This window comes from Protopterus annectens, chromosome 2.part0, assembly GCF_019279795.1.
Source record: "Protopterus annectens isolate FY-2018-M chromosome 2.part0, PAN1.0, whole genome shotgun sequence".
In the NCBI taxonomy this organism is placed as follows: domain Eukaryota; kingdom Metazoa; phylum Chordata; order Ceratodontiformes; family Protopteridae; genus Protopterus; species Protopterus annectens.
Genome location: NC_056728.1, coordinates 254,977,009 through 254,991,646, shown reverse-complemented (window position 1 = coordinate 254,991,646; position 14,638 = coordinate 254,977,009). Strand labels below are relative to the sequence as shown.

The following is a 14,638-nucleotide window of genomic DNA, read 5'->3' as shown; positions in this document are numbered from 1 at the left end:
ACAGCAACGGTTATTCCTCTTCACAAAGGAGGAGCCACAACTGACCCGGGTAACTATCGCCCCATAAGCCTGACTAGCCTGGTCTGCAAGGCTATGGAGCTCATCATCATGGAACTCATTAACAAAGACATTGGGAACCCCTAAACACTTGACCTGACCCAGTTGGACTTTGTTAAGGGCAGATCATGCCTACTAAACCTGGTTGACTTCTTCGAGACAGTCACCAAGGCCATAGACAAGGGAAAGGTGGTTCACACAGCCTACCTTGACCTTGCCAAGGCTTTCAACACCATTCCCCACTCAGGTATTACAGAAAAACTCACCAGCCTAAACATAAACCCCTACGTCACAAGATGGGTTGCCAACTGGCTTACAGACAAGAACTCACATGGTAAGAATAGCGGGCTCCAGGTCCGACTCTAAACCAGTCACAAGTGGTGTCCCACAAGGCTCAGTCCTGGGACCCCTACTGTTCAGCATATACTTTTCAGAAGTACAGGCAAACAGAGGAAGACTATGGCTAACCAAGTTCGCCGATGACTGCAAACTGGGAGCCATAATTGACTCTCCGGCTGACACGGACATCCTCCAAAAGGGCCTTACTGAGATGGACACCTGGTGTCAAAGTCATGGCCTCAAGCTTAATGCCAAAAATTGCATAGTCATCCCATTTGTGAAAAACAAAACACCCACGAATTACCACATAGGTGTCAGCCCCCGTAATACAGAAGAGGTAATAAGAGATCTGGGGACCCAGGTAGATAGTAATCTCTCCTTTGACAATCGTATTGCCAAAGTAGTTAGGAAATCCTTCTATATGGCCCATCTAATTACTAAAGGGTTCGCATCTAGAAATAAAGAGGTTCTAGTGCCCCTCTACTTGTCACTCATTAGACCCATCATAGAGTACAATGCCCCATTTGGGATGTACCTCACAAGCACTTCCAACAGCTGGTAAGACCACAAAAGTACCTCACCAAGAGGACTACTGGCTTCAAACATATGTCCTATGCAGCCTGACTGAAAAAGTGCTGGCTTTACTCAGTGGCATATCGCTTACTCAGAGGTGATCTCTGCCTGACTTACAAAGCCATGTCCAACTCACAATTGATGGACATGCTCCACCTAAAGAAATCCAAGTCATTGCGAGCCACATGCTCTAGTGAGCTAAACCTCACAACAACAATAAATAGAACATGCTGGAGGGATAGATTCTTGTCACAGAGACTCCTCATGCTTTGGAACAAAATTCCAAATTACATCAGGCAGAGCCCCTCACTAACACTCTTTAAGAGAAACCTTGACAAGTGGATGGGTAACAGAAAATACACCCCTGGGATCACTTCATTGGCTCTTCTTGACAGAGGATCAGTTAATTAATCAATGGGGCAGCGAAGGCCTACACACTCTGGCTAGGCTTATAAATGCCCTCGGGTAGATAGCCTAGTACCTACCTATGAACCTATGAACCAATGCATCTGTTTGCATGCACATGTGCACATGCATGTGCATATAATTGTGTGTGTGTGTGTGTGTGTGTGTGTGTGTGTGTGTGTGTGTGTGTGTGTATGCATGTGCACATACCAATGCAAATGTTTGCATGTGTTGTATACAGGTATGTGCATGAGTGTGTATATGTTTGTGTTTTTATACTGTGACTGGATAGATTAATATTCTAAACACTGGGCTGTACTTGCTCATCTGTAGTGGTCTGTTTTTAATACCTGCTTGATTTATTTGTATGATGTTGTTTGGATTATTATAATATTGCTCCTAAAGTCTTAAACAGATAGAACTTAGGAGACAAAGTAAATCATTCTGTGAATTTGCCAGAACTGTGATATTCATTCAGCTGGCATAACTTAATAAGAGTCTGTGTAAACATTCACTGGAGACGTTTTCTCAGATTTATAACACCCATTTTCTGTCTTTCATTACACATCAGAAAAATGTATTACAGACTTTGCTGATAAATGCAATTCATTTTGCCTAAAATAAGATATGTTTTATTTTTTAGGTTTCTGATATAGAAAGCAGAATAGCAGCTCTGAGTGCTGCTGGCCTTTCAGTTTCACTAGATGAAAAGCCTAATGAGAAAACAGGTGTACAGGTCAGTGTATTTCTATTGTGTATACAGGTTTGATGTGTGATTTGTTTAGACTCAAACAAGTAGCATTTTCCCAATTCTGGTTTTAGCTTTATAAATAAATTAAGACTGAACATAACTGTCAAGTTCCTGCAGACCCTTCTATATTTGGTTTTAATCAGTCACTTGTATAGACTATAAAAAACTAACATGGTAAGTTTCCTTTTTTTTGGGTCTAATTCATATAATCAAAGGTTCAAGTCCATGAACCTCCATTTGTCAAGCCGACATGAGTGAACGTTCACATTAGTGAATATCTAAAACAAGGAATGGAATTAGTTTGCCAAATTCAGGAAATTTTCCCTTTTCCCCACTGTAGTGCAATCTCAGAGTTGGTATATATAGGTAGGTGGGTTTGACATATTGTGGTATGTGTGACGGTCACAGTGTTGGTCAACTAAGTGCATTCCCTGTTTTAGAAAATTCACTGATGCGAACATTCACTCTTTTTAGCTTGAAGAATGGAGATTCACGGAGTTGAACCTTGAATTATATGACATAGACCCCCTTTTTCAGCTATGAAGATGTAATATAATAGTTACTGTTAGAATTTTTGCAGTGATTTACTTATGATTATTAATATTGTGTTAACTATGAAACAAAATGATTACCGGAATTTTGTTAATTAAAAACTAAACGTTATAGAAACTACTGCTGCTTTGCAGTAGAAGGATGAAATATACATCAACCAACCAATCAAAACTGTTACTGAATATTCCTGCTGGGATAAAATTCTTTAGAGAATGGGCAAACTGTACATTAAACTCTGATTGTAGAACAAACATTCTTCAGCAGAGTGTTAATGTACAAGTAATGGCCACTGAAAAGGAAGTCCAGCATTTCATGGCAGCATAATCAGCTGCCATGAAGCTCTGACAGTTAAAATACAAATGGCCGCCATGTTTTACATTCGCTAAACAATGCTATTTATCAATCATAAAATGTAAATTAAAACAAAGTAAAATAAAAAAGAAAAGCGTGTGTGTGTGTGTGTGTGTGTGTGTGTGTGTGTGTGTGTGTGTGTTTGTGTTTCCATCAATGCATGTGTGAGTCTGTCTGAGTTTATGAATGTGGGTGTGTGTTTTTTTTTATATATATATGTGTGAGTTTATATCTGTGCTTCTGAATATGCGTGTATGTTGACATTAAGTAAATAAGCTGGACAAATGGATTAAGCATATTGTGAGACAGGACCAAGAAAATGTTGAGGAAATTTTTATAAAGATATTGAGCATAATAGGAAACTTTTTTATAGATACATAAGATGTGGAAAGAGTAAAGACACACAAATTGATAAACTGTGTGCAGATTCTAAAATTTATGCTCAGACACAACAGATTATAGATATATTTACAAAATCTAATGCAAAACAGTTTGACTCCACAAAAGGGGTGATAAGTTGTCCTAGTGAAATCCAGGTAACCCCGGATACTGAAATCAAATTAGATTATATTGAAAAAGAACTGCACAAACTGGATCCAAACAAAACACAGGGAGGAGACAGAATTAGTAACAATGGCCTGAGAACACTTCAGCAAGAACTTACAGTACCATTATATCTATTATTCACTAGGTCATATAAATATGGGGTGATTTGAGAGACTGAAGATGTGCTCTTATTAAACCTGTCTTCAAGGGAAAGGGGAGTAGGACAGACCCAGAGTCATAGAGACACAAGTCTAATTTCATGTTGTGGAAAATAATTGAGAAGGTAATATTGGATAAGTTATTGTCAGAGCTGGATAGGCTGGGACTTAAAACCATATATCAGCATGCATATGTTGAAAACAGTCTATTACCACCTGTAACATGATGTACTATAGTAATATAATAACTATAAATGAAAAATGTGCTGTGACATAACTTATATGGATTTAACCTCAGCATTTGACAGGGTCATACACAAAACACTGATCAATAAATTAGTACAAATAGGTATTGATATATTCTTGATAAGATGGATAGCTGCATGGCTTACAAATAGGACATGGCAAGTATCAAACAGCAATTGGACAGGTGAAATAGTTACAGTCAGGGTGTCCCACAGGGTTCTGTCCTATGCCCTTACTTGTTTAGATTGTATCTTTCAGACCTAACTTCTTCATCTGAGGTGTTCTACAGTCTTTATGCAGATGACCTGAAATTGGGTAAACTGATTACATGCGTTACAGATAATGCATGTTTGCAAAATAACTTGACTAAATTGACCATTTGGGCAGAGGAGAATAATATGCTGATAAATACTTCAAAAACTAAGCACATGAGATTTGGTAGGCATAAATTGAAATGTGAATATTTAATATAACACACAGTGATTGAAACTGTAGACTCATTTAAGGACCTGGGTATATGGGCAGGTTCAGCTATGACTTTTTCTAATCATATCAACCAATTTGGTTAATGATAGCTATAGAACTATAGGTTGTATAAAAAGATTTATAAAGTCTAGGAAATCAAAAATGATGAAGTCATTGTTTGTCAGTAACATTAGACCCAAACTTGATTATGGAATAAGAATATGGAAACCTTATAAGAAAACAGGCATAAGTAAAGTGGAGAAAGCACAGCAGAAATATACCAAGGGCATCCATGAATGTGAAAATTTAAGTTATTATGAAAGACTAACTGAACTTTTACAGTGTCTCTTACAACTAACTATGAGGATATCTTATTCAGGTATATAGGGCATTTAGTGACAACTACCTCTGGGAATGTTTGGGGTTAACAAAAAGTACTAGAGAATCATCAGACGACCTATGTAGGAGATTCTATAGGAATGAGACGTGTACTAATTGGTTCTCTGACAGAGTAGCCGATGCATGGAACAGACTACCAAATTACATTAAAGTAAGTACTAGTTTAGATATTTTAAGAACAGCCTGGATACTTATTATGGGAACAAGTGTTTTGGTATATTGGCAAGCTAGAAGGCCATTAATGCCAGTGCTTGAAATATTTGTATGTATGTATGTATGTATGTATTTTTTTTATGTAAAATACTTCCTCCAGCAAGAATTTTACATAAACTAGATCAAATTTGATGATTCATGCAGAGTAAATATTTTACATAAAAAATATAAAATGAAAAGAAACACAAATATAAACAATTTAACAGATGGCCTTTTCTCTAAATGAAAATGCACTTCAGGGAGTGTATACAGCCTTTCCGGGGGTGTAGATGCCCTCTGCCTGCGGTCAGGAATACACACACACACACACACATATATATATATATATATATATATATATATATATATATATATATATATATGTATGTATATATATATATATATATATATATATATGTATATATATATATATATATATATATATATATATATATATATGTGTGTGTATGTGTGTGTGTGTTTTTGATGTTCTACCTGTGGTTAGAAAATCAAAGCTGTCTTTAAAACAGTTGGCTTAATTTGCAGTTTTGACATATTCCAGTATTGTCTGGTTCCTTGATTAAAACATGAACTTGGGCACACATGATGTGAGTTTGGGAAAATGATAATGTTTAATTTGCTTAATTTCTTCATTTTAACATCATTACTCTTTAATAAGATCTCTTGTCAAAGACGTGTATCTGATAGGAGAGAATGAAAGTGAATTCATTCTGTTGGAATAAGTGAGCAATTTCATAACTTGAATTTGCTTTGTAAAATATTACATACTTATTCAATTTGGAATTTTACAAAATCAATTTTTATAAAGCAAAATCACAAAATCAGCTATTTTAGATGTTACCATTTTCAAAACAGAGACTCTTCCTCCTCATCAAAGGCTCGGTGCCACAAATCTGAAATTACTTGACTAAAAAATGGAACATAACTGGAATTCTAATCCTGCACTCAAGTCGGCGGAAAGTGCCTGTGCCAGACCTACCTGTATTCTCACAATATAATCAAGATCATGACAGCTTGGGGAAAGGTAAATTTTCCTTGCAACTTTGGCAGTCAAAAAAAAAAGAATGCTTTCACGTATGCATTTGGTTAGAAAAGTAGTTGCCACAGCAGCCAGTATATGTTTATCCCTATCAAAGATATTTATTTACTAGTATTGAAAGAGCTATCATTAGTTGAAGACCAATTTGAAAACGTGTCCAAATATGTCATTCAGATTATTTACATCTTTCCATCTCTGTTTTTTTTTTTTTCAATTCTGAGATTCTGAAATTATTGCAACTTTAATGGGATGCCAAGGAATAAGTTTATAAATGAATACAACTAGTACCACAAATGACCAGTGGGAGGCAATATTAGATATATGTTCTTGACTGGACAAGGTAGGTTAACAGCTTGTGCCCTATCTGAAATTCATTGAAGATACTTACAAGGATTTCATTAGTATGAAACCTGTCTAGAATCTCAATTATTTCTGCAAGTTTTATTTCTATTTATTTATTTATTTATTTATTTATTGTTAACAATGTAGATGAGCTGGGTTTTCAGGACTTCTCAGCCACAGCCTGGGCACAAGTGTATTTCAACAGTACAGAATATTAGAAAACAATACAATTATTACAGAATAATTACTTAACATAGAGCTAAACTTCAGAAAATGTGCTTTAAGACATAAAAAACATAAGTCTAGTGGCACGTTTAGAGAAAAAAATATCAAACTATGTTTACACATGTAATTTGTTTTAACTGACAGACAAATGTGATAAGGATTACTCTGGTTGTGTACTCTGTGTTTACTGCAGTAAGTTACTGACTAATAGCATTATGCTTGTCCATATAACAAGTGCAAACATCGGTCTTTTTTAGGAATTTGGTGCATTCTATTATTTTTCTAAATTTCTGTGGAAGGTAGTTCTAGTTGGCTGGTGCAATCTTATTAAAACTACTTTTATGAATGTCCATAATAAATGTAGTTCTTTCAATGGAGTTTATATGTGGAAGTATTGATTCTCGGCTGGGGTGCCTTCTGTGCGGAGTCTGCATGTCCTCCCTGTGGTCGCATGGGTTTCCTCCTGGTGCTCTGGTTTCCTCCCACATCCTAAAGACATGCAGTAGGTGGATTGGATACTCTAAAATTGGCCCCAGGTGTGAGTGTGTGCATGTGTGTGCCTTCTGTGGAAGGTTGGGTGCCGGGCTGGCAACTCAACACCGCAAAACTCCACTGCCAGTCATGAGCGGACAGATGATCCGCTGTGGCGACCCCTAACCAGGAAAAGCCATTTTTCATAGAATAATTAAAAAGAATAGAAAGCAGTGTAGAATATGTGGTTGGTAACAAATGTGAGTTTTTGAATGAGAATCACTGATGTTCACTTCTGAGGGACAGACGAATGAAGTAACAGATGCTGTTTATAATGATTTCAATTTTGCCAGTATTTTGGGAGGTATTTAGAAATGGGTGCCTTTTTATAGTTATAACTTCCACTATGACCTATTAAGCAATAATTCAATGAGAAACCAACTTTCCAAGCACAACTGTTTGAAAATTCAATCCAACAAAAAATTAAATGTAAGCATTTTTTGCGAGGCGGAAAGAGTCCTGCACCATTCACTCCCTAACTAAAGTATACCAATCCCATAGTTACATCAACGTGAAGAAAAAAGAAATTTGTAAAATATTTGTCTACATTTATGTACATTTAGAAACCAGTCAGGCAGTGATTTCCTATAGACAGTAATCAGAAAGTTCAAAATCAGTGCAATGAGCTTTGCCAGATTGGATTAGAACCTCATCCAGTTTGCAGTCAGTGAGATGTAGGGAAGCCATATACATATCAGTATTATTGACTGAAGAGACTTCGTGCCAACTTTTTGGAAGCATCAGATTTTCTAAATGAAATTTTAGATTTGTTAGGGTTCAGTTTACTGCTGAGCAATACAGCTACATAGACTGACAATTCTATCCAACTGAACCTACTGAAAGTAATTATTAGCATATCTGTAGATGTTAGGATCCCACTTTGATCTTTTATCAGCTGGTTGTTCATACTTGGTTATTTAGTTTGCCAGGCTGGACCTGTTTCTGAATGCCCAACTCTGGATTTTACTGCCTGATAATGACATTATTTGTCCTAATTCGGCAGGTTGCCTTCTTGTAATGTGCAATGACATTTCTTTGCCACTATTTTTAACTATAATTTTGCCAACTATTTTTTAATTTTAATTTTGCATCTTTCAGATTTTTTATTCAGTGATGCCATTTTGTTGGGCAGCTATCTTATTATGTTGAGATGGATTTTCAACATATATTTCTTCATTTATTCAATTAATGTTATTTAACTGAATTTTTTAACTGTTTAATCTAAAGAACAAGTTTTGTGTTTATTATTCATGATAACTGATTTTCATTTTCTGCGATAAAATGATCAAAAAATAGCTCAATGCGTGTATTACCACAAAAGAGGCAATTTGAATTTAGCGCTTTCTTCCACTTTATTTTAAAAACGTGAACTTCTTCAGAAAAAGACAAGTGCCCTCCCAAAAACTTGTCTTTTAAATAGATTATACAGGATGTGATGTCATAACTTTTCCATTTGAAAATGAAAAGTTAATTTTAAATATCTTGAAACTGCATTTTCTTTACTTTAGATGCAATAATAAGAATAAATATCAATATATATAAAAAACACGAAAAAATATATATGTATACACAGATCCTATATACAAAAAATTACACCATACTTACGTATATTTACAATGTAATATAATAAATTACTATTAATTGTAGACTAAATTGTATGACAATGTATCCAATGATCACTGTCCCAATTGTTTACATTTATATCATACATAATTGTGAAAACCTAAAATTGGCAACCTATAAATCTGATGATAACACATTACAAATTTATCCAAAATGGAACTATTCTAAAGAAACATCTAGTAGATCTTACCATGGAAGTTAGTAACAATGTAATAATGACACAAATAAGTGTCGAACAAAAACCATGTTAGTTACTAATCAATAACGTCTCATGTTATAAATATATACTGATCATTTGTATAACAAAAAACATTTAATATTAATAACTTCATTGAGACCTGGAAATTGATCTGCCCCCAATAATAGTTGCCAAAGGGCTTCCTTCTGTTCTAATCTATTGTTAACATCTCCCATAAATGTACCTTTATCTGTATAATCCAAGATGAAAAATTCAAACTTTTTAAATTGTCTGCATACTAAAGCATGTCTTGCTAGAACATTATTTTTGTCCTTATTTTTTATTGCCAGGACATGTTCGTATATCCTACGTTTCAAGACTCGAACAGTTTTGCCTACATAATAACATTCACAGGTCATACAGGAAGCTAAATATACAACATGATCACTATGACAATTGAAATACTTTTGTGCCCAAAAAGTTCTTTTTAAGTGCTTCAAAATGACAAAGGACGTATTGCTTATGAATCTACATTGTCTGCAATTATTACAGTCAAAGGTACCCTTTTTTAGTAGTTACCTCTCTAGCCCTAGATTGTGATGACAAATCTACTTTTTCCAAAATCTTTTTGATATTGTTGACTGTTTTGTAGGTAAATTTTGGTCTCATTCCTAGACAGCCTACTAGGTCTTTATTACCCAGAACTATTCTCCAATTTTTCTCTATAATGTTCTTAATCTCCCATAGTTCGTTCACTATAGGGAGTGGAAATGCTGTATATAACATGTTCAAATCTTGCTCATTTTTATTTGAAATCTGACTTTCTTGTTGTACTATTCTTGGTGTTTCCACTAATATGTCAGTAGTTAACAAAATTGGTTTTGCTACACCCTCCCTTAGTTTTGTTACTTCCTTTTCCAACTTTTTGATCCAATTGATGTTATAACCCCTCACAACAAACATTTTCCTCAAGATTACTAATTCATCTCAGTAGACGTGATCCTCTGTAGTCAATCTACTTAGCCTTATCATCTGCCCCTTCACAACACTCTTTTTCATGTGTTGGGGATGAAGGCTGTCTTTGTGGAGGTATTGGTTTGTAAAACATGATTTCCTATAAATCTTACTTAAAATCATACCATTAATATGGTTTATATATAAATGCAGATCTAAAAAGTTGATGTCTCTACCAAAATTTCCCAATTTAAAATGTAGAAAACTAGTAGTATTGTTCAAATCAGTAATCATTTCACTGAACTCCCATTGCTCACCTTTCCATAGGAAAAACAAATCAACTATGTACCTAAAGTACATTTGGACCTTCTCAAAGCTAGGATGATTTTTCAAAAACCTCTGTTCCCAATTTGCCATTACTATGTTGGCAAAAGCCGGGGCTACTCTAGCCCCCATCGCTACTCCCGATGTTTGCTTATAGAACACATTATTAAATTTGAAAAAGTTATTGTCAAGGACTATTTCCATAAGGGAACATAAGGTATTGACCTTATCGCCACTCATCTCTGTGTTGTGTACTAAATAGTCTCTCATATATTCTATCCCTTCCACCTGGTCAATGGAAGTATATAGACTCTTGACATCCAATGTTGCAAAGTTCACTTCCTCTTCTATTGTTTGAACTTTTCTTAAAATCTCCAAAAGTTGCCAAGAATCCCTAAGAAAATATTCCGCTTTTTGTGCCACAGGATTTAAAATACTGTCCAGCCAAATAGAAATATTTTCAGTTTTTGAATATTTGGCCGATACTATTGGCCTAAAGGTTAGATCTTCCAAACCATATTGTAATTTAGGTATACCAAAAAATGTGCCATTGTTGGATGTTCTACAAGAAGAAAATCATAGTCATTCTTCTCGATTTCACCCTGGCAAAACATGTCAAATAAAAGAACATCTATTTTCCTAAAACTGATTTTCACGAATTCTATAGTGACTTTACAATAATTAACAGTGTCTTTTAACATGTCTAATATTCCTCTATTATAGTCATTGGTGTTCATAACTATAATCTTTCCCCCTTTATCTGCTTTCATTATTCTAACTTCAGAGTTGTCTGATAACTCTTTTAAAGCATTATTTTCAGTTACACTTAAATTATTATATTCACCAGATTCTGATATTTCTTTAAATTCTTTTTCACACAAACTCTGAAAGACTTGCAGTGTGTTAATTAGGGGGGGATTAAATGTACTAGGCTTAGTTGGTAAATTTCTCTTAGGTTTACTGTTATCAGTGATATCTTTAAGAATGTATTTCAAGTTTAATTTACGTAAATATAACCTAAAATCAACCAACAACCTACTTATTTCCACCCTGTTAGAGGGAATAAAGGTGAAACCTTTAGTTAGTACACTGTATACATCTTCAGACAAAAATATATCACTTAAATTAATTACATTTAAAGTATAGTCATTGTCTTTGATAGATGGAATCACCATCTCCTTTTGTTTTTGCCTTTCATTTTCCCCTTCTGTTGAGTGGAATTGTACCACCTTGTAGTCCTTTTCTCTTGTACCCTTTGCTGGTGAAAAGGGACATTTGATTGGCGATGTTGCTGGCTTGCGACCTCAGCGTAACTTGAATTAGTCGCAGCTACATTTACAGCAACATTACTCAAACTGTCATTAATGTCATTAGATATTTGTTGTCCCTTGTCTTTTGCAACCTCCGGATCCAATTCTGGGTTCGGAGGGTTGCCCACAACTGACTCACCATTAGACTGCCCAAGCCCATCTGATGCTCTATTGATAGTCTCTAGAACATTAGAAATATTGTGTGATGAAACCTCAGTAGTTTTATGGGAATCCACAATACTTATATAGGCTTCATTAGAACCATAAGTCCTAATGTCCCTTGTGAGTTTATGTTGTTTTCTTAAAACGATAGTGGCCCGGTGCTTATCAGCCTTAGCCTCTATACCATTATACATCGTTGACAATTCTTGGAAACAACCATGTTTTTTGATGGATTCATCCAACTCCTTAATTCCTGATTTCACTCTAATGATTTCACCTTCATAGTGTTTAACTAATATGCCCATCATAGCTAAACCAGCATCGTTGTACACTTTGATAATCATTTTAGACAAACTATCGCCGGGTTCCACACAATTAGGGAACTTTGCAGTCTGTAAGCCTTGTGGAACAATACCACGATGAATACACTCGTTTAAGTACTGTATTTCTAAATCAAGTGTAACGTACTTAAACACCAGTCTTTCCAGATCAAAAATTAACTTTTTACAGGACTTTACATTGTTAATGTTGGTGTTATACTCACTTATTGTCCGGTTCGTCAACCTATTCTTTAAATCCTTGAATGGGTTCTTGATCTCTTTACAGACATAACCCCAAACATTATTACCAGATGAGATTCCCATATCTTCATTATCATCCGTGTTAATCATGTTCGCCAAAACGCTGTCAGTAACTGGCGCTTGTACATGACGCAAGACTCTGGATTTTACTGCCTGATAATGACATTATTTGTCCTAATTCGGTAGGCTGCCTTCTTGTAATGTGCAATGACATTTCTTTGCCACTATTTTTAACTATAATTTTGCCAACTATTTTTAATTTTAATTTTGCATCTTTCAGATTTTTTATTCAGTGATGCCATTTTGTTGGGCAGCTATCTTATTATGTTGAGATGGATTTTCAACATATATTTCTTCATTTATTCAATTAATGTTATTTAACTGATTTTTTTAACTGTTTAATCTAAAGAACAAGTTTTGTGTTTATTATTCATGATAACTGATTTTCATTTTCTATACTATGTCTTACATCATACCTTGTGACTAATTTCTATAATTTTACTTTAGCTTATTTCTATTTAATGTATGACTAAGATGTTAACTGAGTTTTTACCAAGTTCACATTGTCTTAAGTGCAGTTATAGGGAAATATATATAATTTCAAAATAACTTCATCACTGAGTAGTCCCTCTTTTCTGAGTTACAGTGATCTCAGAGTTAGTGTATATAAGTAGTAGGATGTGTGAGGGGGTGCTGCTTCCTACATTAATTGTGCAGGGGCTTGTCACCCTACAAAAACACTTCAAATGTGTAACAGTGGTTTTTAAAGTTGCTCAAACTCAGGTCAGTTAGGTCCCAGTCAGGGATTCATTCCTCTGTACTACAGGGCAAAGAAACTTTCTGATACCTTTTATCATGCTGTCCACGTTCAGCTCTTACTGTTATAGTTCATGTCATGAGGCCTTCATCAGTTAGACATGTCTTGTAGGTGGGTAGCAGGGACTTTGCGGATTGTTGGATGCACTATGACAATGTGAGCAGCCACAATATCTTGCTGCTTTACATTGGTAGTACTTTATTGGGTTTTCTGTATTGCATTCCTGTGATCCTGTGGGAAAACGTTTTACCATCTCAGTTGTGCTGGAATGTGAAAGGAGGCTTTAGACAGTGAGGCCTAGGTTTGGTAGTCCTTCCTTCATTTTCTGGTTATCTTAAGTATAGCTGACAAGACTCTTCTTATGTATGGTGGGATATACAGATGCACGTAAAACAGGAATATTTGTTAATGTGGTTTGTTTTTTTGCCTTGTGTTGGATTCTACCTATTAGCTTGTCTTTGTATCCCAGGAATGTTGAATGAGAATGATTACTGGGCCCTCAGTAAAGCTAATTTGGAATGTGCACTGACTAAATATTTCCTTGGAATGTCTGTGGCTTGGGAACTTCTATTAAAAGGAGGAAAGGTTTAGGACAGGCTAGCGGGAGTCTCGATTGGTGCAGCCTATTAAAAGAAAACAAACAGTCAAGGAGTAGTTTTAAAACAGTTAAAGGAAGTGCCTACTGACTCATTATGATTGTGATGATACTATAAATGAGGGGTAGCAGCTCTGATTCATAAGTGCCTAGTCCAATTCATTTATACTGAAAAGCACTGACAGGCCAAGAAAGCTGCAACAAAGCAAAGAGATGAGATAGATACTTTTATGAAAAAGAAACTTAGATGAACACATAATAAAATCAGAAGAAACAGAGTTAAATACTAGGAAAAAAGATGTTGCTATTCAGGAAAAGAATTTGTATAAACTACTGGAAAGTGAGTAAAGAGAGGAGGAGGATTTTGACACAGGAGAACAGTATGAACAAAATAATGAAAAGTCAGTTTGGAGGAAGGCACAAGGAAAATAAAAGTTAAAACAAGAAGTGAAGAAAGGAAGGGGATGATGTAAAGATAATAAATGCCATTGTTAACAATATTAAGAAAGATATCAACGGGCTAATGGTAACTGAATGGTGTGAGAAAGTGAAAGCAGAAATTACAAGTTTATAAGATTTAAGATGTATTAAAATATAGAAAAGGGATAGAACTGACAAGAAATTAAAATATTATATGTTATACTAATATCAGATAAGATGATGAAGTGTGATATAAGAAAAAAGAAGAATATGTGTAAGATTATTTGCAATGTATGTGTACGTAAATATGACAGGAAAATATGTTTGAGGTCTTAAAATGCTTTTTTGCATTATATATTTATTATTATGATAGGAGACTTTATAGTTTAAGAAAGTAGAAGAGGAAGTAACACAAGATTTGAAGGCACTGAAGGAAGTTATAAAATGTGGAGGACTTAAGGTAAGAAAAAAGAGAATGCATT

The 14,638-nt window shown here is 34.9% G+C and overlaps 1 protein-coding gene across 2 annotated transcripts in view; it reads left to right on the top strand.

Annotated features, from left to right (window-relative positions):
* The window catches only part of MLPH (melanophilin), an 872,816-nt gene that overhangs the window by 739,480 nt on the left and 118,698 nt on the right, over nucleotides 1-14,638 (top strand). For both annotated transcript variants that reach the window (XM_044060732.1, XM_044060731.1), the window contains one exon: nucleotides 2,018-2,110. In XM_044060732.1, coding sequence (XP_043916667.1) covers nucleotides 2,018-2,110 — 93 coding nt within the window. The remainder of the gene's footprint in view (nucleotides 1-2,017; nucleotides 2,111-14,638) is intronic.